The sequence below is a fragment of the Azolla caroliniana genome, unplaced genomic scaffold (genome assembly GCF_043228905.1).
Source record: "Azolla caroliniana isolate FFs.n. ecotype wild unplaced genomic scaffold, voAzoCaro1.0.p SCAF_8, whole genome shotgun sequence".
NCBI lineage: Eukaryota > Viridiplantae > Streptophyta > Polypodiopsida > Salviniales > Salviniaceae > Azolla > Azolla caroliniana.
Genome location: NW_028230443.1, coordinates 9,165,102 through 9,191,774, shown reverse-complemented (window position 1 = coordinate 9,191,774; position 26,673 = coordinate 9,165,102). Strand labels below are relative to the sequence as shown.

The 26,673-nt window shown below is 44.0% G+C and overlaps 1 protein-coding gene across 1 annotated transcript; it reads right to left on the bottom strand.

Moving 5' to 3' along the window:
- Window positions 1-12,975: 12,975 nt before the first annotated feature.
- Window positions 12,976-16,055, bottom strand: LOC147860980 (protein NARROW LEAF 1-like). The gene is made up of 5 exons (XM_087323889.1): window positions 15,380-16,055; window positions 14,907-15,053; window positions 14,218-14,458; window positions 13,594-14,097; window positions 12,976-13,493 (listed from the first exon to the last, which is right to left on the bottom strand). The coding sequence occupies exons 1-5, from the start codon at window positions 15,935-15,937 to the stop codon at window positions 13,087-13,089; spliced, it is 1,857 nt and encodes a 618-aa protein (XP_087180015.1). The 5' UTR covers window positions 15,938-16,055; the 3' UTR covers window positions 12,976-13,086.
- Window positions 16,056-26,673: the final 10,618 nt, after the last annotated feature.

Genomic DNA, 26,673 nt, shown 5'->3' with positions numbered 1-26,673 from the left:
TAACCGCTTTCCTTCCGGCCCGGCGTTGCCCAAAGTGACAACCAACGTCTCCCAGCTATCCGGGAGGGAACCGAGCAGGAGTAGCGCTAGTACCTCGTCGGCGAGAGGTACTTCCAATGATGTTGCCTGGTTGATCAGCCCATGGAAGGCATTCATGTGCTCCGCCATGCTGGAGCCATCTTGGTACCGGAGTCTTACTAGCTTCCGGAATACCGAAACCTGATTAACAACATTTTTGTTTTGAAACATTATGCCGATCTTCTCCCAGAGCTCATGAGCCTTGCTCTCCTCATTGAAGTTGTTGTACAGGCTCATGTCGATGAAGCACCGTATGTACGCCGTTGTCTTCATGTGCATCACCTCCCATATCGCGGCGTCGATTTTGTCCGGTCTCTTGTCCCCGAACTGAACCGGCAGCCAGAGCTCTTTAAACACGAGCATGTCCCTCATCTTCGACTTCCACACTGAATAGTTGGAGCCGGTGAGCTTGAACATGCCACCAAACGATTCATCCATTTTCTGTGTTGTTTCGCTCTGATACCACTTGACGGGAACTCAACGCTCCTTATGCACAACGCTCGGCCACAACTGAGCTTAGAATCATACACAGAAAACAAGAAACGGAAAACACGCGACACAAAGGAGATGAAAAATGTACACAGGATGTTTACGTGCAAAACCCAAACTAAGGGATAAACTACGACAGCCCAGAAGCTGCAAATTATCACTATGTTAGAATGTACAACAGTGAGTTTACGAAGGCAACAACCTCGTGCTCACGATCCTCGCCACAGGCGGCGGTTACAACAGAGGCAACGACCTCTTTCTCTCTCTCTCTCTCTGTACACTGTTACGCGCTCTCTCTCTGTACACTGTTACAACATGAAATGACAACAACAACTAAAAGTTTGCCCTAAGTCATATTTATACTAATATGACTTTTCGGCTATTTACAAATGTAGCCACGATGGACTCTCAGAAACGTATTTACAAATATGTCTCTTCATCCGGTGAGCATTCCTCACCGGGTCTGCACCATCCGACTCTCCGTAGCCGGGTACTCCTCATCCGGTTCTCACGGGGTCTACACCATCCGGCTCTCCGTAGCCAGGTACTCCTCATCCGGTTCTCACCGGGTCTGCACCATCCGGCTCTCCATAGCCGGGTACTCCTCATCCGGTTCTCACCGGGTCTGCACCATCCGGCTCTCCGTAGCCGGGTATGCCTCATCCGGTTCTCACCGGGTCTACACCATCCGGAGGGACCTGTCTCCCAACAGCCACCCGGTTGAAGGATGTCACTTGCAGTCCTTCCGAAATCCCCCACCGTATCATTTCCGCCTTGTAGTCCCGAAGATAGCGTGATATGTCCTTTCCGTTGAATTGCCCGATCCGTTGCACGAGCCCCTCTACTGCTGCCGCTATCTCCGACATCGCATGTTGTTCTTGAAGCATCCGCTCGAACATCATCATCATGATGTTAGCCTCCGGTTGATTTTCCATCTCCTTGCCACCCGTGTTCATGTCGGGTTCACCACTTGTGTTGTGCCTTTCGGCTCCGGATCGTTGCGTGAGTCGGGTGGGAACCACTGAGGTTTTGGACTAGGAGAAAAGAAAATTCTAAGGCAATTAAGAATATGAAATATATTGTAAGAAAGAAAGATATGGAAAAACTCGTGAATCCCACGAGTATAGTGTATTAGTGAGTACTCAGATTAAGAAAGAAAAATAGTTAGCAAATTCGTGAATCCCACGAATATATTATATTAATCAACCCTTGTAAAATAATCAACAACCCCCCATGCATCTTTCTCTCCCCCTTATATAAGGATGGAAGAGGCTAAGAATGGCTTCCTGCTTTTTCTAAAGTGTTCATGCACACTAGATGTGCACGAGTGATTTTTTATTGGTGTACATTTTTCTTATAAATAAAGTATTCATGCATTCTAAAAAATGCACGACTTACCTTTTGTTAAGTAATTAGGTAATTAACTAGGGTTAATTAGAGACTAATTATATGGTTACGTTAAGCAACGGAAGATTAGTATGATATGCACGTGAGAGTGTGTGAGAGGAAGAGAGAGAGAGAGGTTACACTTATGAACACGAAGATAAATGGGGGATGATTGACTATTGTAAAAAGTAGTGTGCGGAAGCAAGTATGAAGACCGAACAGAAGGAAGAAAACTCAGGTTTAATGGAGAGCTTGAGCTTACGCAGTATACGCGGGAGAGATAGAGAGAGTGAGAGAGAGAAAACACAAGAACTATATTCAAGAACAGTACACAATCTCTATTCACTATTCTCTGTACATATGTGTGTTCAATGAACACTTTTATACAACTCCTAGAAGGACTGACCGAAGTACTGACAGTACTTCAATGCTCATTGAGAGCTCCTACACTAACTCCCAAATATATTCCTCACGGAATATCTTTCCTAACGGCCTCCCGGTTTCCGCACCGATCCGGCCCTACCTACACACCGGTCTGCGTACTGGTTTACGCATTCGGCCTAACCGATCGGTCCCAACCGATCCGGTCCTCGGCTTCTTCAGCCAATCCGGCCGATGTTGAGCTTGTCTCTCAACAACTATATTGAAAAGTGTCATCAACATACAAAAATACCCACAATGAGGTATATATACCACCCATGTGCAAAGGTGCACATGTGTGGGTAGAACATAGGTACTTATGTGTAAGTCCTACATTAAATGTACTAAGGAGTGGAGGATCTAGAATATCTCACTTAAGTACAAGGTTCTATTTAAAGGCTTAAGGTTAACACATTAACTAGATTCGATCTAGGTAACTACTAAGTTACATGTGTTGACTAACTAGATTAAACTAGTTGAGCTTGATATCTCAACACATCCCCTCAAGCTCAAGTGTGAGGCGTCCAAGGTCCAGTTTAGCTTCTTTCGGCTTCGTCGGCATCGGTGCGGCTTGCGGCTTTCTTCACGGCGTTGCGCGGCTTTCTTCGCGTCTTCGTGGCTTCGTTGCGTGGCTCTTCGCGTCTTCGCGGCCTCGTTGCACGGCTCTTCGTGGCTTATTCTCCCCCTCAAGCCTGTGACGAAGGCTTGGATCCTCGGGCTCTTGTTCGGCCACTACCTTCATTGCGAGGGCATAGTGATGGGCCATATACTCGTTGTAGGCGTAACGAGTGACTTGGGTCTTCACTTGTGATGAGCGGCGGAGTTTCTCATTTGTCGATGTGAGTTCCTTCTTTACTCCTGGTGACCTCATGACGGGTACACTGAACTCACTGTCTAGTGAGCGAGCTGAATCATCCGAATCACGGTCGTCGGGGTGGACCTCAACATCGTATTCGGGCATCTTACCAAGTTGCCTTTGTCCGATGTCGGACTTGGCCGCGACGTGTTTTCATCGCGTGGAGGCTCTTGTGGGCCAATTAGCTCGGTAGAGCTTGGATTGTCCTTCGGTGGAGGACTTGGCCGAGTTTCGTCATCTGAGTTGGCGTTCAACTCTTCCTCGATCGGGTCGGATGGAGTCGCATCGGGCTTATACCACGATGCCGATTTGTAGAAAACAACGTCATGACTTATCCGCACTGCTCGGGTCGAAGGGTTGAAGCACTTGTACGCCTTTTTCGCGGACAAGTATCTTATGAGAATACATTCTTCCAACTTCCCGTCGGGCTTCTCTCGACTTTTGTTCGGGATGCGTACATTGGCAATGCTTCCGAACAACTTGAGGTGCAAGAGGATGGGCTTCCTTCCAACGAAGATCTAGTATGGAGTAAGCTCGTGCACTCCATTGGTGGTGCACCGGTTCATGAGATAGACGGTCGTGGATGTTGCTTCCGCCCAATAGAAGTTCGGCATGTGCTTCTCACGCATCATGGCGCGTGCTACCTTGAGTATTTGCCGATTCTTTCTCTCGGCTACTCTGTTTTGTTGGGGAGTGTGTCGGCATGAGAATTCTCTACGAATGCCTTCACCTTGGAGGTAGGAGGTGAACTCGTCGAAGAACTACTCCTTTCCTCCGTCCGATCGTAGGCATCGAATGTGCCGACCGGTTTCTTTCTCCACTTGGCTTTTGACCCTTTGAAAGTGGGAGAGCACTTCGCTCTTCTTCTTCATCGGGTATATCCACGCGTAGCGCAAGTGGTCGTCGATGAAGGTGCTGTAGTAGCGGCATCTGCCGAGCATCGGCGTTTGAGCCGGTCCCCTTACGTTGTCGTGAAGAAAACCGTCCCCAAGCGCAAACCGTGTATAGTGTGTGTGAACCGACCCTTACACGTGGGCACGCCCCTTGTTGTATAGTAGATAGGTAGGCACAAAGGTCAAATCCTAGGTAGCAATATTCTATAGGGGAAATCCAGGAGTATCTCTATCTGAGAGGACAGAGAATTAATGTGATGTAAACGGGTGAAACGGCCTCCCTCCTTGAGCTATAAAATAGAGGGAGACGGGGGAAGAGAGGGGATCGCAGGCTAGAGGGGACGAAGTGCTGTCGGACTGGGACCGAGCTCTTCTTCTCTGTCGTTCTCCATAGCTTTCTTTTGCGCAGGTTCTCAGGAGGTTGATCCTGCTCCGTGGAACGCCCGTGTGCTTCCGGCAGAATCTCCATCTTGCTCTCCTGTGTGCGTAGGTGATCAGGCGCCGGCATCCATCTCGCCGACCTAATCGGCTGTAACCATTCGAGTCGTTTGCATACATACAAATACATACGCATATTTATATACTTACGCTAGTGTTCTCAACTCGTGTCTCCTGTGTTGTTGGGCCGCGTCCCAGTGCACTTCTTTGTCTATACGTGTGTGTGAGCGTCTCTCTCTCTCTCTCTCGCTTTCTCTCGCTTTGTCTCTCTCTCTCTCTCTCCCTCTTCTCACCTATTCCTCGGTCCAAGACCCCAGTGGTCCCGCCTTCTTCTCCACGCACGCGCGTAGCAACGCGACATCTTTGGTGAACCCGACGTGAAGAGGCGGTAGAGGAGGAGAAGATGAGGGGGTCGGACCTTGCAGAAGCCATGGCTTCAGCTGTGGACCGTATAGTGAGTGCGCGCGAAGGCACCGGCGCCCTTGATAGGGCTATCGAGGCGGTTGTCGGTACGATTGACCGGTTTAGTGGGAAGGATGCCACGAGCTACTTGGCGTCCTACCGGGCTGACATGGTAATGAGGGACATTCCGGAAGAGAGGCGTCTAGCCGGATTCCCTCGAGTGGTGATGCCAGGTATCCATGCGGAGGTGCTCGAGGTACGGGCCGAGAGCCGAACCTGGGAGGAGTTCGAAGGTCGGCTCCTCGAAAAATACGGGCTTGAAGATGCGCTTCGACTTTTGAAGCAGGACTTCATGGAGTGGGTGGAGACCCCTGACAAAGGAAGGAACGCGTCGGTGCTCCTCCGGGAGTTTGAGGAACGCTTCATGCGCCTCTCGGTGCTTGATCGGACCGTTCTAGACACAAGCCGTGTCCTATTGTTTGTTAAGTTAGGGACGATAGTGAACAGGGCCGTGACTGACGACCTCTGGCTGGAAACAGGTGCATGTGGTGTGACGCGGTTGGCCACATCCGGAAGGACTGCAGGGACTTCGCCGAGGCGATGAGAAGCAACGTGGTGTATGTTGGGATTACGGTCCCTTCGGATGGGATGGTCGGATGTCGGAGATGAATGCCGACAAGCCCGGTTTCGGTTTCGGAACCGGATGATGATGACCCCGGCTTCGGAGCCGGATGACGAATGTACCCGGAGCGAGATCCGGATGCGGGGACATATCTGTGAATATGTTTGCCAAGGGCCCTTGAGGCTATAGTTGTAAATAGCCCTAAAGTCATATGTGTATAAATATGACTTAGGGCAAACAGTTTTAATGTTGCTACTTATTTTTCTGTTTTTCCACTCAAGAGGAGTGAAGAGAGAGCAGCCGTGAGAGAGATAGAGCGCGAGAGAGAGGAAGAGGTCGACGCCTCTGTGTATTTCCGCCGCCTGTGGCGAGGACAGGGAACTCAAGGTCGTCGCCTTGCAACTCGCCATTGTATACTTCTCTGTGCATAGTTTTGGTTCGGAGTCTTGTACTCCCGTGGTTTTTCCCGTACAGGGTTTTCCACGATAAATCGTGTGTCCTCTCTATTTTTTCGCATTTCCCATTTTTGCAACAACGATTCGTGTGTTTCCTTGGTTGTGGCCGAGAGGTGAAGTTCGGAAAGTTTCGATTATTTCCATCAGTGTACCTGTGGAATGGTCAGGTGCACGCCAGCGAAACCCTGGACCTGAACGTCGGGCGAGGGGGTATGAAAAGGCTGATGGAGGAGGCAACGGCTCGTCACGCGGAGACCGTCCACTACTCGGCGTCAACTGGTATTCGGGTCGGAGGTGGCGAGGCCCCGAAGACGAACAAAGCCGGGTTCTGGCCGACGATGCTAGAAGGCCTCGCCAGCGCACGACTAAGGAAAGAAGAGGCGGATCGCGTGGAAAAACGGGTCTGGGAGGTGACCCGGTGGAGTGACCCGGTGGAAGAAAAGACGGGCTTCATCGAAGCCGCTTGTCAAAACTCCATCGTAGACTTGGTGAAGAGGAAGAGGCTGTCGACGGAGACAGAACCGGAGTAGCCGGTGAAGGTGCGGACGACGCACATAGAGGACATGGCGCTGGAAGACGAGTTGGCGGAGAGCCACTATTCGAGGTCGCATTGGGCCAGAGCGACCACGGAGACCCCCGTGAAGATCGAAGATGTTCATGAACCGGTGGTGGCATTGGTGGACCACGGTTCAAAAATCAATTTGATGTCCATGGACTTCTATAAGAAGGGGAAATGGCCGATCTCGCGGAGCTCCACGGTACGAGAATGGCGATACCGGTAGCGGGGAAGAGGATCAAAGCGTTCAAGAAAGGACACGACAGTGAGCCGGAGCTAGGGGGCATGGACAGCAACAAAGAGCAGCCCGAGGCGGAGGATGAACTGGTAAACGAGGAATAAAAGCAAGGATCGGTTTTCTCCCGTAGGAACCCAATTTTGGCGCATACCGATGGATGCGCGGTTAGGTGGGGGCAGATGTTGTGAAGAAAACCGTCCCCAGGCGCAAACCGTGTATAGTGTGTGTGAACCGGCCCTTACACGTGGGCATGCCCCTTGTTGTATAGTAGATAGGTAGGCACAAAGGTCAAATCCTAGGTAGCAATATTCTATAGGGGAAATCCAGGAGTATCTCTGTCCGAAAGGACAGAGAATTAATGTGATGTAAACGGGTGAAACGGCCTCCCTCCTTGAGCTATAAAAGAGAGGGAGACGGGGGGAGAGAGGGGATTGCGCGCTAGAGGGGACGAAGTGCTGTCGGACTGGGACTGAGCTCTTCTTCTCTGTCGTTCTCCATAGCTTTCTTTTGTGTAGGTTCTCAGGAGGCTGATCCTGCTCCGTGGAACGCCCGTGTGCTTCCGGCGGAATCTCCATCTTGCTCTCCTATGTGCGTGGGTGATCAGGCGTCGGCATCCATCTCGCCGACCTAATCGGCTGTAACCATTTGAGTCGTTTGCATACATACAAATACATACGCATATTTATATACTTACGCTAGTGTTCTCAACTCGTGTCTCCTATGTTGTTGGGCCGCGTCCCACTGCGCTTCTTTGTCTATACGTGTGTGTGAGCGTCTCTCTCTCTCTCTCGCTTTCTCTCGCTTTGTCTCTCTCTCTCTCTCTCTCTCTCTCTTCTCACCTATTCCTCGGTCCAAGACCCCAGTGGTCCCGCCTTCTTCTCCACGCACGCGTGTAGCAACGCGACAACGTCCGAGTGGATTATGTCAAGGAGGCCTTTGCTTGCGGAGCTCTCCTTCGGGAATGGGAGTCGATGTTGTTTGCCGAGTTGGCATGCTTCGCACACTCAGTCAACTCGTTTCGATTCGAAGGCCGGAAGTCCAATTACGACTCCCTTTGATTGCATTCCGCAAAGTCGGAGGTTTATGTGGCCGATTCGCTTGTGCCACAACTCGATGTTTGTCTCGGTCTTGAGACCTTTGGCGTACATGGCTGATTTTACCTCATTCGAATCGAGGATGAACAAGCGACCGTCTCTCTGCCCCTTGGCTATGAGTCGGCCATCTTTCTCGATGAAGCAACCTTCATTGTTGAAGCGGACTTGCATGCCTTGCTCCACGATTTGGCAGACCGAGACCAAATTCTTTATTATTGTGGGCACATGCAAGACATTCTTGATGCAGATTTGCTCGCCTTCTTTCCCGAATGGGACATCGCCGATGTGCCCAATAGGATGCGGAGTGTCGTCTCCGGTCTCTTTGTAGCCGGGTCGATCCGGCGTTCGCAAGTCGCGAAACCACTCTTGGTGCGACGTCATATGGTGCGAGGTGCCGGAGTCTACAAACCACGTGTGTTCGGAGTTGGAGGTGCTTGCGGAGTTTGCGGGATCGGAGGCCATCATAGAGTTCGCTCTATGCCTCATCACGAAGAGTCCGTCGTAGTCCGCGTATTCCGCGTTCGCAGCGTAATTTGTGAGTTGCCGGCTTGTTGAGGCCGACTTTTTCGGCACTCCTCTTCGTGATGGCCGATTTTGTCGCAATAGTTGCACGTAGGTGGTGTCGTTCACCGACCTTGTTCGGCGTGGAAGCTCCCCCTTCTTGTGAAGGTTCCTCGATGGCTTCCGTTTCCTTGCCGAAATTGTGAATTCGCTTCGTGGGATAGGTCGAATTGACCTCTTCCGCTTTGACCTCCTCTATGGGCACCATCCGTATCGGAGAAGAGCATTTGTCCTTCCGATGTGTTGGTTTTTGATTGAACGTGGTTTTCTTCGACCAATAGCATTGATTGGAGGTTGAAGAACGAGGGAGGGGTATCTCTCGCCAAGATTTCCGTTCTCAACGGGTTGAATTGTTGTGCAAGGCCGCCCAAGCATACTTGCACCATCTCGTCCTTGTCGATGTTGACGTTGATGGAGCCAAGAGAGTCGCAAATGCTCTTGATCTTCGTGGTGTAGTTCATCACGAACATTTCTTTTTTTCGTATGTTGTTCAACTCTTGCCGGAGTTGAAGCTTGCACGCGGATGTGTCTGCGGCGAAAATCTTCTTGAGATTTTCCCACACCTCTTTGGGCGTCTTGGCATCACGAATGTGGCTAAGCATGTGGTCGTTTACACATGTTGCCAAGAAATACATTACCCGACTCGCGCCTTGCTCCCACGTTGGGTAGTTGGCGTGTGTGGTTTCGGGTTTGTTTTCTTGTGCGCCGTTGATGTAGCTCCAATACCCTTGGCCGACAAGGTATTGATTCATCTTGTACTGCCAAGATGAATAGTTGCTTCGGTCTAGCTTTTCGCAAGGGAGTGAGCTTCCCATTTGTGTGTTCATGTTGATTGTTGTGTCTTCCGTTTTGTTTTTCTTCTCTTGGTCACGTACACGTCCTTCGTAGCAGCACTACGGTAGCGGATAGCGAATAGCCGGGATTTGTCGTCGGCGTCTCGAACACACAATCACGAATAAGCGGTGGGCTTAGTGGATTTCCTAAACCACACGCTCTGATACCATGTTAAGTAATTAGGTAATTAACTAGGGTTAATTAGAGACTAATTATATGGTTACGTTAAGCAACGGAAGATTAGTATGATATGCACGTGAGAGTGTGTGAGAGGAAGAGAGAGAGAGAGGAGGTTACACTTATGAACACGAAGGTAAATGGGAGATGATTGACTATATTGAAAAGTGTCATCAATATACAAAAATACCCACAATGAGGTATATATACAACCCATGTGCAAAGGTGCACATGTGTGGGTAGATCATAGGTACTTATGTGTAAGTCCTACATTAAATGTACTAAGGAGTGGAGGATCTAGAATATCTCACTTAAGTACAAGGTCCTAGTCAACACATTAACTAGATTCGATCTAGGTAACTACTAAGTTACATGTGTTGACTAACTAGATTAAACTAGTTGAGCTTGATATCTCAACACCTTTTAACAAAGGTAGGCCTAAATAAAGGTCTTAGCGTATTAAACCTATATTTAGAACACTTAGGATAAGTTAGTATAATGGTAAGGTTGGGGTTTGTCTATGTGGAGGTACAAGGTCCTATTTAAAGGCTTAAGGTCAACACATTAACTAGATTCGATCTAGGTAACTACTAAGTTACATGTGTTGACTAACTAGATTTAACTAGTTGAGCTTGATATCTCAACACCTTTTAACAAAGGTAGGCCTAAATAAAGGTCTTATTGTATTAAACCTATATTTAGAACACTTAGTATAAGTTAGTATAATGGTAAGGTTAGGGTTTGTCTATGTGGAGGTACAAGGTTTGAATCTTTCCCTATGCACATAATAAATATTTTTAATATTTTATTTTATTTATTATACGTACTTTAAATCGGATATAGTATTTTACATATTTCACGTAGTGTGTGATTCACACTACGACACCGTGGAACTGACGGCCCTAATCAAATAATAGTTGGACGGGGCTAGTGACGGAAAATGAGCTAGCAATTGGCGGATAGAGATCAATCACTCATGTGGACTGAGGGCCACCTGGACTTGGCTGAGGTGGAGGACAGGAGGGCTATCGTGTAGGAGGGGGATCAGGGGAAGATCAATTGGTGGAGAAAGATCAATCGCTCTTGTGGACCAAGGGCCACCTAGATGTGGATGAGGTGGGGAACAAGAGGGTTATCGTGTCGAATGGGGATTAGGGAAAGATCAATTAGAGGAGAAAGATCAATCGCTCCTGTGGACTGAGGGCCACCTAGACTTGGCTGAGGTCGAGGACAGGAGGGCTATCGTGTAGGAGGGGGGATCGGAGAAACTTGTGGGACAAGAAGTTAGTGGGCAACCTAAGGTGAGGGGGAAGAGGTGGATGCTTGGACGTGGGGGACTGAGACTCCGCATCTCCACCAATATGTAAAATGCAGATAAGAGATTAAACCAACCTAGTTAGCTTCTTACTTCTTGCTCAATTTATAGTTGATACAAAGGTACCCCTTTGGGTTGGCTTAGCTAAAAAGGGTGTGCTAAAAAGGTGGCACAAAGGAACACATGCATACCACATAGGCATGGTAATGCCTCCTTTTAAAGATTTTTCCATTACGATTGGGGCCTTGATCCCAAATTGTCCATAGTACAATGATCATCTTGACATGTAAATTCACATGTTAATGTATTATATTAGGGGCAAAGTATGATCAATAATTGTGCAACAATCCAACATGTATGACAACTTTTGAGTTCACGGATTCATTCAAACATTTGATGCTTGATATGCTGCATTTTAATAACACTCCAATTTGCAACATAGTTGAATTATGTGGGAAAACTTCTCATTGCAATAAACATTGGAATTCCTATCTTCATTTATTTCAATGAAGTTTGTGTGTCACTTTATGAACTTAGGAATAGCTACATAAACATTCAACAAAGGTATTTTCATTGTCAATGGTCCAATCATTTGGCTAGAATGTCATCGTAACTAGCACAATTACCTTACCCATCCATTAACTTTCTACTCTTTGTTAACATTTGCATGACAAAACTATAACTACAACATGATGGCTCAAGATGGTGGTAAACAATAGTTGCAATGAGAAATTATAAATTTCAATATTATTGTAGCAATTATAATTGCTTTTATTTTCCTAGTGAGAACAATCACAATCTAATAACATCACCATTCAAGTTTGTTGCCTTATTTGGTTATCAAATGCTTAGTCATGTACATAATGATAATAGAAGCAATTCTCCCTTGGGCAAGCAAGGGTGATACTCCAATCATAGAATTTTCAAGAGCCCATTGTAAGCTTATATAGCCCTTTGGTAGAATCTCAACCTTTGCCTTAGGTTTTGATTTATATAGCAAAAGTACCTTCTATAACCCTTAGATGTAATTATGACCTTCATCCAAGTTTTAGATCTCAAACGAGAATCCACAATAATTTGATTCAGTTAGAGGCTCTTCCATTGCATGTAGTTCCAAACTTGAATTGCATTGAATCCCTTGGTTTTTTAGAAACTAGAAAGATTCCAAGAAAAAACAATTCGTGCAACAATTGAACAAAAGCCCTAAATTTGCCATATACAACAATCTTGTCTGTACTTTATTCAAGTTTCAAGGGGCATGGCTCTTAAAGGTATTCACATCAAAGTTGAGGTGGATTCACATTTACGATTTGAGCTTGCTAACTCCAAGGTGTTCATCGAAGTCTGAGACACTGTTTTGAATTCACTTGCAAATGATCTCTTGTTTAAAAATATGTTAGTTCCTAAGGCGCACACGTTCATTAACTTGTGTTTGAATTTCCTTTTTTAGTGCAAAGGAGTGATAATCAACCTTCCATGCATCAACTCTGATTTAACATCCGACATTGGACATGGGTTTGTTTGTGATATAATCAAGTGTCAAAATGGGATGCATTTGTTAAAAGCCACATCAATAGCACGTGCAATTAGAGCAAGTCTAATGAGTTATAAAATAATTGTTACTAAGAGTCCTCTATGCAATTCCTTTTTTGAGTTATAACCAAAGGGTTAGAAACCCAAGGAAAACTCTTGCACATCCCTAGATTGTGATGTGGATGGATGGCTTTTTATTTCTATATTCAATAACATCAAACCTATGACAAACTAGAATTGCAATAGTAGAAGACTAAAATTGCAATAGTAGAAGAGAACCTCGACTTTGTCCATAGGACATTAGGCGTTTTTTGTGCATATTTCACAATTTTAGTACTATGTTTGGGCAAGGTTTCAAGTTTACTTGCAAATTTGTCCCTTGTTTTTAGAAATACAAGGTTATAATAAAATATGTGAGTTCCTAAGATAAGATGAAACTTGACACTCCAATGTCTTCATCAAAGTTTGGGCAAGGTTCAAACTTCAAGTATGTTCTTTATCTACCACACCAATTCCGAAGAGTTCATGTTGTTGGCTTTGAGGTGTTATTAGAGTTTGAACAAAGCTTATGCTTCCTTGCAATTTAGCAAGCCTTTAGATCTCTTGACATAATCATACACACATGGGGTTGGACTTAAGACTTGTCCTTTGGAAAGTTATTACAATGGTATGTATTTATAAAATGCACTCACATAACATGTACAGGAAAACATCGAGTTTTTAATCCTATAATAAGCAATCAAGCATTATCACTAAGAGAATCTTGGTCATTTTCTCTTAAATGCATCCCTATTGAACTTAAGTGCAAACCCATGGAAAACTCTTCCACATCCTTATAAGTCTTGGATGTAGATGGGTCTTTAGTAACATCATCTACACTAGTTTTGTATGTGGAAGCTTCTTTACTTCCATTGTCAATAAGATCGACCAATATTGTTACAAGATGCTCGTTTTCATTGTTCTTGTGAACAAAACCGAAATCCGTTTCACACATGCTCTCACCAAGCTGATTGTCACTATCCATCGATTCGGAATTCTTAACCAAACCTTGTGATGGCACGACCAAACCTTGACATGGCACCACCTCGTGGCTATTGGTTAAGACACGCCCCAATACTCGATGATGTCCACACTCTTGACAAGCAACTACATTTGCTCATAAAAACACCGTAGAAGTACACAAGATTAGAACGGCAAGAGAACTACAACAACCACTACGCAACACACATGAAACACGCAATCGTACCCGCTAGATCGGCATTGCTTGTTATTAGAGAGAGTTGAAGAAGGTCCAGGAGACGGGCGAGATCGACTCCGCTCGTCCAACTCTCGGGACCATGTCCAATGCACAACTTAAGACGGCCTCGATTGGCTAGTGTTCCTCCCCATATCATCCCTACGGGCCTCGGCCTTTGGCCGGTCCCCTCCATTAGGAGAATCAAGCTCCCGCTATCACCTTCGAGATCAAATGCTCGCTTATTCTTGCCGACGATGACAAAATCCTTGAATAAGCACAGCCCCTTTTCGTCCTCATATTCGAGAGCATATGCCATAATGCGGCCCTTTGTGATCCCCGAGCTCCGGCCTACTTTTACTACCTGCCTCCCCACAATGCTTCCTACAGGAGCTTCAAGATCTATAGCCATGACCTCTCCCATATCCCCTAGGCCGTTCACGGTAGTCGTCACCCTTGACATATCGAAACATTCATCGAATGGTATGAAGGCTCCGTCGGCCCTAACAAATGTCTCTGGAATGACAATGACGATGTAAATAGCGATGAACAATGATCAAAAGCACGCGTGGAGAAGTAAACCCTAAACCCTAAACCCTAAACCGGAAGAACGATAGAAGGGTAGTTCGACCGAACCTGGATTCATGCTCGCGAAAATTCCGTACCATAAGTTGTCAGTTATGAAGGAGGTAGCCCTCTCGACAGCCCCAATGTATATGCCGGGCCCGAGGTTCGGCGGCAATGGATGGTACATTTTCTGGTTAGGATAGTCCAAATCCACTGCAATGCGCCGATTCGTCAGGAAACCGACTTGTCGAGTGCCTATCTTGCTTTGGACGATCGCTCCCAGGGTCCCATATGTGTCCTGGCTTGCCACCTATAATAAGCATAGATAATGATTTCATGTGTTTAATTTATTTGAAAATTCGAAAGCCTATTAATCAAGAAGATTGTGTCCATATACATTCAATCTTCATGTGAATCAATTAGCTACAACTAAATTTGGGAAACTCAGATTTTCATGAGTGACCACAACTCAAACTAGTTGCATTTAAAGCAATATATGTATGCAATTATGTATCTAGGACCATTTTAGCCCCTCTCTCTTTCTTTTAAAATATATTTTGAAAAACTCTTTGGATTCAGAAACACAAGTTTCTCTTTTGTGAGAGGGCATACTTTTGTTCTTCGAATTTCGTAGATGTTGTTGCACAAGCTTGCCGAGTTTATGTGATCGATATGGTCTATTATTCACCAAGAAAGATTGGCTCCTAACTTACTTCCCAAGAATGCAAAATGGCGAAACATTTGGCGAGAGTTGTTACCTGGGAACCGGGGCCTATATGGGTGTCATTTCCTTGTAAACCTTGGACCAACTCTGTATGTAGTTGCTCCTTGGGCGCGGTAACTGGACTAGTCCCATAGTAAGAGAATTCGACAACATCGACATCACACCATAAACCATTCGGCCCCTGTCAAGCGCACGAAGAGATCATTATTAACGTTTCCAAGTGCAAATGTTGTAGATTTAAAGAAAAGAAATGGGGGGTTGGGGGGGACACCTAAACTTGACACCTACTACACATCTTATAAGTAGAGCCCATGAAAACACAACAAGAAAACTTCCATGACAACCCAACAAGAAAACTTTCATTTCAATATACGGATCGATTGATAGGATTAATATTAGCGATGCCATCATTATTCCGGTATGTGGACATGAATATATATATATATATATACATATTATCATGGAAATTCGATTACATTGCTATTTGGCGTGTGACGATTCACACACCTCAAGCACGGTCGGAAGCACCTCACATTGTTGGAGCCATTCTTTATGGACTTTGTGGGCAACGAATACAAGAATGGCAGGGAGATCGGTGAGCTCTCCATTGCGGCTCCGGAAGCCGATCGCCGTGCCGAGGCTAAATCGCCGGAGTAGCTTACTATGGAATGCTCGTATGGTCATTAGCTCAATTAGGGTGCATGCATGTCTGTACTGTTGCAATCCTTCAGGTGCGTTATGAGTAGAGTTATGGTGATCAAGATTGGGTATGAAGTCAAGGACATTGTGGTCTTGAGGCATGTGGGAGCTAAGGTGGGCATGGAATTGTGCCCGCAAACCGCTAAAGTAGGCGGCCCTGTCGTCTGCAGTTCCGCGGACACATAGGGCCGGCAATGCAAGCGGCCACTGGAAATACCTTGTGTTGGATACTTCATGCGGAGGTGCGCCGAAACTATTGGTTGGAGTATCCGACAACTGAAGGTAGCATGGTGTAGTGATATTGTTGACAGGGACATCCGAATCGTACAATGGCATCGGAGCAGACAATCGGTGCGGCATGATCATGCTCACACGGAGGTCTCCATGATCATTGGATTGTTTATATGTAAAGAGCACAAGAAGACTAGGGTGGTAGAAAATCAATATGCGTGGTCATGCATTGAATGTAATGGTTCGGGAGGTTTCAAAAGTAAGGAGTGCTCAAAAGGGTGTGGCATACATATTGATATATATATATATATATATATAGGTTTATAATAATAATAATGATAATTTTTATTCCTATTTTTTACATTGCTTTTAGTGCTTTTTTTTTGCTTGCTTTGTAAGTGTGCACACTGCATACTAGATTGATTTTGCTTTTTTTTACTTGACCCTTCATGTCTTTCTTGTACGTGTCTTTATATGCTAGTTTATAGCCCCACATGCTAGATTCCTCTTGTCTTCTCCTTCCTCTTAATGTGGGTTTTGATTGCTTAGTTTTTGGGACAACCCAATGTCTTACCTTGAACAACATCATGTGATCGTCGATGGGATCATTGATTGATTGGGTTTTTTTTTCAAATGAGACCTTGGCACATAGTTCGGTCAATTTGCACCGACTGTAAAACAGAAAGTTTCGAACTCCAAACTAATGGTTGAGAAGCTGAAGTGCCAATATTGTTTCCTTTACTCGTTGGATGTCATTTGTGTACTTATGTGCATTTGGATACACACAAGAATGTGAGGTGTGAAGCGATGCCCATGACCTTGGGGTGTATGGTGTCAACAAATACCTACTATTGGATTAAGATGCAATTGCAACACAAAATGTATGCAACTAAACTTCAACTAGGTTATCACTATCCATTCACACACACACACAAATTTTCACAACTTCATTTTCGTTAGATGTAAGACATCAAAGACACTAGGTGTTGAGTTTACCTTAACTAGGTCACTTTCTCACAAATTTGGTTCTTAGTTTGTTGTTTTGATTTGATGTACAATCTCGTTCTACTCATTCTTTAGTTTGTGCCAAACTTGTAGCAATAGAAATTTGTTTACATATTCGTCTAAGGCAAGGTTTATTTATGTAGCATGAGAAACCTTGTAGATGGGAGTAACATTGCATGGTAAATGTAGTTTGTTGAACAAAGATGCACAAGGAAGATTAAATGGAAAACGTCATCGCTACAGAGAGATTAATAATCTAACGAATTTCTTTAAAAGCGCAGTTATTGATACATAATCTACATTATTCTTGCATAATTTCCATAAATAATCGTTGCTAGCAAAATCCATAAATGTTTTTATTTTTAAAGAGAAATAGATGAAACTTGATTTTATCAATGATAATGTTAGACTAATATCTTTGTTTATGTTGTTCTTCAAGGATCAAATGGGGATTTTTTATTTACATTGTTAAAACTAATATGTTGTAATCAAATGGAGATGTGTATATGCATGATTTGATCATGATTATTAAACGTGATGATAATTGACGTTTTGTTTTGCATGCTTGTTGATGATAATGAAATGATTTGCATTGATTTGAATCTTGATTTGACAGGTTATAAGAATGGGGTATAACATCAATTACAAATGTTACATTTCTATTTAAATGGTATGTATACACAAAAATCAAGAAAGCTCCTTAATGCTTTCACCAAAACATTCTACAATGTATTGATGTGGATGTGGTCTTGAGAGTGATCGGTTGCATGGATATCACTTCATGGTTGCATGAGTTCACAAGCAATAAATCATCATAACTCGACTTAGAGCCTTACTCTTAAAGGGTGTATTGCCACTTTTTGATTCATTGCTTGTGTTTTAGAACATCATAATATTGTGTGTTTTATCACCCCGTAGATATATTTCTTTCTTCATTTCCATTTTGTGTCCAATGGTTATGCAATTTCTACAAACACTTCAGATGTCTTTTCTTTAGAACCAAAAGCAACATCTTTAACACAAGCATTGAAAGCGGTCAATATGGAACATGTGCGATCATATCTATCAAAACTTGAAGACAAGCCTCTCACTTCACCAATGTAACTGAAGAGTCATGGGTAGGGCCTATGTTGAAGTGCGAAATATAATCATTGATGTTCCTTTTGCTATACACCTATAGATTTGATGAGTAGAAAATCATGATTAAGTTTTAGAATTAGGACTTAGGAGAGTTATCAAGGACAACAATGCTAGCTTTAATTTAATGTTAGTGGTGAATTATTGACACTTAGTTTCATAGTATGAACCATACGTACCATACGTGCATTCGCATTCGAGTATGGTTAACACCATCAAAGTATGGTAAATAGCATACTTTTGTATTCATTATTGATTATAAGGTAAGAAAGTTAAGGTAAAAAAAAACAAAAGTATGTTTTCATAACGTTTGCAAACGTATGAAAAAGAATGTTTGCAAATGCATTCGAGTATGTAAACCACATTTCAAATGTAGAAATTAGAATGTTTGTTTGGTTCCTATCAGAAATCCTATAGATAAACATAATCGTATCATAAATCTAATCACTATGGAACATTCCTTCTTATCAAATGCTATGAAATTTGTTTCTTTGAAATATGTCAAAAAATGCAGTATACTAAATCTTCGAAAAATGTTTTTCTTCATTCATTTGCATAACATCATTATTAAAACATGCATTAATTATTAAGATTGAACATCCACTGTTTATGAGAGCCTATGTTGAAACGTAACTTCAAACTAGGAAAAACGTATTACTATTTCACACTATACCATTTCGTCCTTTTGTTCTATCAACCTCGTTTGATTATGGTCAAGTGATATTTTTAGTTGTCTACAATATTTATAACTTGTTATTCTTTTCACTCTTTGGTTATGATTTTTCACCCTTTGTTATAATGTTATCATCGGTACAATCGCAAATTACGAGGATTGCATCTATAATATCTAGTTTGGATCGTTTTTACAATTACATAAAAAAGAGGGTAAATTATATTGTAATCTATCTATGTTAATGATGTGAAACAAATACAAACTTCCAAATGATTTCCAGTTCTATAAATCAACCTTCCAGACAATTATATCTAAAGTGGAATTGTGATTGACAATCCTAGTGTTGCTTGAAGGTGTTTTGTAATAATAATGAACATAAAGACGTTCCTGTGTGATTGGGATTTCTGAGTTTCATGGATTTGTTTTTATCATTAAGGAAAAGGAGCTCATGTGTGTGAATCATTATCTTACCAAAATAATAATACAAAGTTCACATTGTCACTTTTATTGATAAGAAAAAGACACGTGAGTAGAACCTATAACACCATCATACGATATGACATAATAACACACACACACACACACACACATATGTAATTGAAGTAAAGTGAGTTTAACATATATAGCTGGAATCTCCTCATCATTTACAATTAGTCTCAAGTTCCTTATCATAGAGTGTCTCCCAATTTATTAACGCAATAAAAGTTCAGTATATGATTAGCACCCACAACACACACAACTCCATATCCGCAAGTAGTAGTTTCATGTCTTCAATCATATTTTCCAATTGTTATCTTACTCTCTCTTAAATAAAGGTGTGGGCTCACACACACACACACACACACACACACACACAAGCCAGTACACGAACACCATGTCTCCAAGTACTCCTATCATGTCTTCAATCAACTTTTCCAATAGTTGTCTCACTCTCTCCTCCATCTATTAGGTCTTTAGAGAGGCGTACACTCATGCTTCACACATAATACTATATATGTTGCACAAAACTACGAAAATATCTTTCTAGAACTAGGAAAATAACAATAACCATACATGATTGAGCCCATATTCTTGTCTTACACATTTACTATTGAGAGCCATCTTGATCTACTTATACCTCGAAAAAACATAAATAAACCTGTTTGAGGTGCTTGATGTAGTGTTGGATAATCAACTACATGAATGATGGCTTCATTCACCTTTTAGAAGTCCAAGTCCACACGCATCCTAATATTACCATTGTTTTTAGGGAAGACCATGATAGGAGACACTCATGTGGTGCATTCTATTGGGTAGATGATGAATGCGTCTTAGGTCTTATCCAATCCTCTCTCACCATTGAGCATAATGTAGGTTCATGGGCCTAGGGTATTGGCGTTCTAGTTTTACTCCCTCCATCAAATTATATGCACTAGTACTAATAAGTTCGGGGGTTACCCCCTTCAATTTAGCATAGCTCCAATTGAACACATCCTTAAATGTGATCAATAGGTCTATTATTGTTGACTCTAACAATGTTGGGTCTATTATGAATGAAGACACAATGTCTATTATCAAGGTGACGTAGGTCAACATCTTTTACTTTGAGTTAAACTATCAAAAGAGATTGGAGGCAAGAAATTGTTCTAGACAACAATTCCTAGTGTTTAAAGTGATCTATGAAGTCGAACCTCATTTGTCTTGGTCGATGTTCTTGTAAATAATTAGCTAGAGTAATTATGTTATGCAGAATAGATTAGAGATGTGTGTTATGTGTGTGTGAAAGAGGAGAGAAGAGACACAAGATAGATAGGAAAATAAAAATACTCAAATGTATATTAACAAGGAGTAAGAAATACAATAGAAAACAACCAACAACCAACAACCAACAACCAACAACCAAAAGAGGGAGAGAGGTGCTTTATATAAAGTCACCCTCTCTCTACATTCTCTCACTAGAGGTCACGTGTCATGGGGAATGTGGAAACTCATTAGGTATTTGTCATAGAATATGATTCTATGACACATAGTTAATGTTGTAGAGTTAGTCGTGACCTTTGACCTTTGAGTGCTTATACATTCTCAAAGGGTGTGTTCACACATTAGGTTAGGTTGAGTTTGATTCTCAACACGCCCCTTGAAGCTCAACCATGTCATGACTGAGTTAGCTGCCAGGTTGACCATCACTCCTCCTCAAGCTCGGCAAGTTGTATGTCGAAAGACCAAGCTCTGTCGAAAATTGCCGAAGTTGGTCGGTCCCCAAAGCTTCCCTAAAGATGTTGGCTATTTGAAGATTGGTGTTGATGTGCTGAAGGTTGACATCCTTTGCAAGGATACGTTTTGGGATTAAGTGATAGTGCACCTCAATGTGCTTTGTCCGGGCATGGAAGACAAGGTTTCGAGCAAGATGGATACTGCTGAGATTGTCATAGTAAACCAAGATTGGATCGTTCATGGAGACGTCCAGTTCCTTAATTATCCTCTTGAGCCATATAGCTTCACATGTAGCTATAGTTGCGCCCTTGTATTCGGCCTTTGTGCTCGAAAGTGTGACGGTTGGCTGCTTCTTGCTACTCCAAGAGAATTGCCACAACTTGTCTAGGCCAAGAGGTTTGGTGAAGATGTCGGCCACTTGCCGATCAATCAGAACATACACAAGTTCGACTTCACCAGAGAGGACTTGCTTGCGGACGAAATGATAGTGCACCTCAATGTTCTTGGTCCGGAAGTGGAAGACTAGGTTCTTTGCAAGTTGGATGTTGCTGAGGTTGCCGCAATATATGATTGTCGGTTTGGACACCTCCACTTGCAGATCCTTCAATAGACTTTTGAGCCAAATGGCTTCACATGTAACGACAATCGCCCCTCGATACTTGGCCTCAATGCTCGATAGTGTCACTTTCGGCTGCTTTTTACTGCTCCAGGCAATCACGTGCTTCCCAATGAAAACGTGAATCCAGATGTTGACCTGTATTGTTGGCATTTCCGGCCTAATCGGCATCCGTGTAGTCGACTAACACCTCTACTACTCCTGCCTAATATAGCTACAGATAGCTAGAGAACTGGTCTGAAAAGTACTCTTTTCTGCCATCGAACCTTAGGCACTTGATCTTTCGATGGGCCTCCCGTTCGGCAAGGCTTTTCACCTTCAAGAAGCAAGAGAAGACTTCGCTTTTCTTCTCGATTAAACACGCTCAAGTGTGCTAAGTGGTAATCATCGATGAAGGTTACAAAGTAACGACTTCCATCGATACTCACGTTCTGTATTGGTCCCCATACATCCGAATGGATTAAATTGAGCTTGTTTCGGCTCCGATTTCTTTCATTTGGGAACGGAAGTCAGTCATGCTTCCCTAACTAGGAGGCTTCGCAGACTTGGCCCTTTCGGCCACTAAATTTCGGCAAGCCGAAACGATGTTTTTCGTCTGCATCTCTCAAAGCCGCGAGAAGTGGCTTGTGTCAGGAATAGTACTAAAACAGAGATGGAATTAGTACTATGAACAGCAGTACTATTAGTACTAAGAGGACGGGACTGCGTAAGATTCCCGAGAGAGGAAGTGAGAAGAGGAGAGAGAGAGAGATAGCGAGAATGAGAGAGATGATGACAACAACTATATATTATGTGAAAAGATAAGTACAAGCGGCTAAGAGGCTTAAGACTGGCGTTGAACCAATTTGGTTCAAAACAATGCCTTGTGCCTCCTTTTATAGTGTTTTTAGGAATAATCTTGAAGCTTCTAGAATGTTCCAGAGAGATCTGGAATATACATCAATTTTCTATGATAAAGTATAAATGAAAATAATATCCTACAAAATACAATTCCTAATCTAATGGTAAGAGCTCGACCCATGTAGCATAAAGTCATGGGTTCGAGTCTTGCCATGACACTATCTCCCCCTTAAAGACGACGAGTGGAACGAGTCGGCGTTAACTGCGGACCGGGTTTGTCCGGATACTTTCGGTGGAAATCAGCAAGAAGATCTTGTGCATTGGCAACATTCTCGACGGGTTCCCAAGTACGTTCGCTCGGACTATAACCGAGCCAATCGACCAAGTAATAAAGTTTGTTGCGAACAAGTTTGGAATCGAGGATGGCAGCAACTTCATACTCCGGGCCGTCGTCCAACTCCAGCGGGGGCGGCGGTGGTGTCACACGATCGGGAATGGTGTTTGCTTTATAAGGTTCAAGAAGAGAACAATGGAAAACCGGATGTATCTGAAGCTGCGGAGGGAGATCCAAGCGGAAGGTGACATCATTAATCTTCCCCGTAATACGGAAAGGACCGAGTCGTCGATAATCCAACTTGTCGCACGGTCGAGTAGTCTTGATGTGACGACGTAAGAGCCATACTCGATCTCCGATGGCAAAAGAGGAGGGAATCCGATGACGATCCGCATAAGTCTTCTGTGTGCGTTGAGCATGACGAAGGTGAGTAGAGAGATCCATCTGGATCTTGCGTAGCCTCTCCAAATGGTCCTCGGCACGAGGGTTGGTAGGTAGCTCCGGAGTGTCGATCACCGACCAGCGAGGATGGAAACCGGTATAAGCGAGAAATGGGGAGACCCGAGTCGAGGAGTGAATAGCATTATTATACGCAAACTCCGCAAAGTGGAGAATCTCGGCCCAATCGTCCTGTTGATAACTCAGGAAACACCGGAGATATTGCTCCAACGTTTGATTTGTTCGTTCCGCCTGTCCGTCAGTTTGAGGATGGTAGCCGGAGGAGAGGTTGCAGGAGACCTTGAGCATCCTGAAGAGATGCTGCCAAAATTTGGAGACAAATTGCGGGCCTCGGTCACTGATAATACTGTCTGGTAGGCCATGATGCCGAAATACCTCACGCATAACAAGAGCGGCGGTTTCCTCGCTAGTGATGGCTTTAGTACATGGCACAAAATGTGCCATCTTCGTATATCGATCGACGACGGTTAGGATAGCATCGAACCCCTTCGAGACCGGCAGATCTGTAATAAAATCAAGACAAATAGACTGCCATGGCTTACTTGGAATTGGTAAAGGTTCCAACAAGCCATATGGATGGTGTCGTGGCATCTTTGCTCGGCAGCAAGCATCACAGGTCCGAACATAGTCGTCGACAAAACGGCGCATGTGGGGCCACCAAAAAGATCGCTGCACTAACTCCAACGTCTTGGTACTACCGAAATGTCCCGCCGTATGGGTGTCGTGACAATGTTGGACGATTTGAAGGCGACCGGAGCAATCGGGGACATATACGCGCTTTTTAAAGAATAACAAACCATCATGATATTCGAATTGTCGGTAGTCAATACCTGGTTGTTGAGACTGAGAACAGGATGCCCGAGAAGTATCAATGTGCGCCAGGATGTCTTGAGCAAAACTATCCGTCTTCAAGGTTGCACGTATGTCATCAGTAATCCGTGAATCCATCGGGGTGTGAAAAATCCGCGTCGTGTGCAATCGTGTTGGTCCCAAGATTACTTGCTTTTGATTATCAAATGTTGCGTCACCAGGACGAGGTGCAAGATATGAACGCCGTGATAGTGCATCTGCTTTTCCTTGCTGCTTCCCCGGTCGATATGTGATTTCGAAGTTGAAACGCGTGAGGAATTGCGCCCACCGAGCTTGCCGTCGATTTAGTACGCGAGCGTTCTGAAAATAAGCAAGATTTTTATGATCGCTAAAGACAATGACTTGATGTGGAGAGCCCTCTAAGAAATGCCGCCATTGTACAAATGAATCCACGATGGCTAATAACTCCTTGTCATGTATTTCGTAGTTGATTTCTGCGACATTGAATTTGCGCGAATGGAAAGCCACTGGATGCAACTCTTCTTTATCGCCTTGTTGAGAAAGGATGCTACCGAGGGCGAAATCTGATGCGTCGGCCTCCATGATGAATGGTTTGCTTGTATCCACATGAGCTAGAATCGGTGCTGATGTAAAGGCTTTCTTAAGATGCCGAAAAGCCATATCTGCTTCGATGGACCAAAGAAATGCTTGGCCCTTCTTCGTAAGTTGTGTGAGAGGTAAAATAATCTTCGAGTAATCCTGTATAAACTTACGGTAGAAGTTAGCAAAGCCTAGAAAACATTGTACATCTCGTACCGACCGTGGAATTTGCCACTCTAGTACAGTTTGGATTTTAGCTGGATCCATGGCGATGCCCTTTGAGGAGATGACGTAGCCTAGAAATTCCACTTGCTTGCAGTCAAAGCTACATTTCTCTAGCTTGGCATAAAGACCATTCTCGCGGAGTCGCTTTAGTACTAATAGTACATGAGAATTGTGCTCTTCCTGGGTCTTCGAATAAATCAACAGATCATCCAGATAAATGATCAAACAGATATCCAAGAGGTCTCTGAATATATCATTTGCCATGTGTTGGAAGACTGCGGGTGCATTGGTTAGGCCAAACGGCATAACAGTATACTCGAAATGCCCATACCGCGTGCGAAAAGCAGTCTTCCACTCATCTCCCGGTCGGATCCGCACGAGATTATACGCTCCTCGTAGGTCGATTTTAGTAAAAAACTTGGCACCATTAACTCGCTCTAAAAGACTTGATATAAGAGGAAGTGCATACCTATTCCGGATGGTGACTTTATTCAATCCGCGGTAATCAACGACAAGACGAAGTGAGCCATCTTTCTTCTTGACAAAGAAGATGGGTGCACCGGCCGGAGATTTCGAATGACGGATGAACCCGCTTGCCAAGTTCTCCTCTATGTAGGCTCGAAGGACTTCTAACTCGGTGGGTGACAAGTTGTAAATTGGTCCCCATGGTGGCTCGGTTCCTGGTTGTAAATCGATGGGACAGTCATAGGGACGGTGATGAGGAAGGGTACCGGCTTTTACCTTGTCAAATACATCGGCATAAGGATGATATTTTGCCGGAAGTTGTATTGAGGAGTCCTTAATAGTGCTAGAAGGATGTACTGATATGGCAAATAGGAACATTGCCTCCTTGGGTCCTTCTTCGCGTAGTTGATGGAGTGAAATGGTCGAAACTCGGTGAGTTGATTCTTGGGGTGGTCGATATCGGACTTCTCTTGTTCTCCAATCTATGGCTGGATTATGTAATTCAAGCCAAGGTAATCCTCGGACAATGGGATGCTCTGGACTACTAATTATATTAAATGATATTATACACACAAAACTACCTAGGACAACTTGAATGGGTTCTGATTCTTCTACAATATTCCCGGAAGCAATGGGACGACCATGAATGACCACTACAGATGCGGGACAAGGAAGTTTTCTTAAGGATATCTGAGAAGCTTGGGCAAAATTTCGATCCATGAAACAGGAATTAGCTCCGGAATCTAAAAGTGCTAGGACGGGTACTGGGGGAGTACTTTTAGTACTAACAATGACTTGGGCTAGGAACACATTGCTAACTTGCTTGGAAGGAATGGAACCACTAATGGGCTGTACAGATCTAGGGCTGCTGTCCAACCAAATGGCTCCTATTTTGGCTGGACTCAATCGTTTAACTCTTCATCTAATTGACTAAGGATTTCAAATTTATTTGAGATACTTGGGCTATTAGTACTATGAATACTATCTGACACTCTATTAGTACTATTAATACTATCAGACACTCCAAAGGGAAGAATTGACTCGGGTTTAGTACAGGCGACGATTTGATTTACCTGTCTTCTTGGCCTATGGGGACAATTGATGGCGATATGTCCTGGTCCACCGCAATAAAGACATAATCGATTGGCACGTCGTCGTTGCTTTTCTTCTTCCGATAACGGGCCGCGTCGACGCATGGTATCGATCTCCATCGGTGTCGAAGTATTTGCTTGAGGTGTGTCTCGTGCAAACGGTTTAGCCGCGACTGCGGCGTAAGTGGGCTCTGGCCTAGAGCGTGGTATCTGTAATTGACGTTCTGAACGCCGTTCAAAAAGGCAGTTGTCACATCGAACTGCTCGACTGATTGCCTCCGTAAGAGACTTTGGTTCTTCGGGGAAAGTTAGAAGTAGATCTTTGACATCGTTTCGCAAGCCATAGCGAAACTGCTCCATTAGTGCTTGATCATCCCAGGGTATATCTGAAGCAAGTAGGCGGAAATCCGCCGCGTAGGCAGA

What these genes read in the sequence shown, in the direction of transcription:
- LOC147860980 (XM_087323889.1), bottom strand. Translation starts at nt 15,937, where the DNA reads ATGATCATGCCGCACCGATTGTCTGCTCCGATGCCATTGTACGATTCG. An exon ending in ATATAGGCCCCGGTTCCCAG is followed by an intron (nt 14,459 to 14,906) that starts GTAACAACTCTC and finishes TGCTTATTATAG; the next exon opens with GTGGCAAGCCAGGACACATA. An exon ending in TTTCGCGAGCATGAATCCAG is followed by an intron (nt 14,098 to 14,217) that starts GTTCGGTCGAAC and finishes TTGTCATTCCAG; the next exon opens with AGACATTTGTTAGGGCCGAC.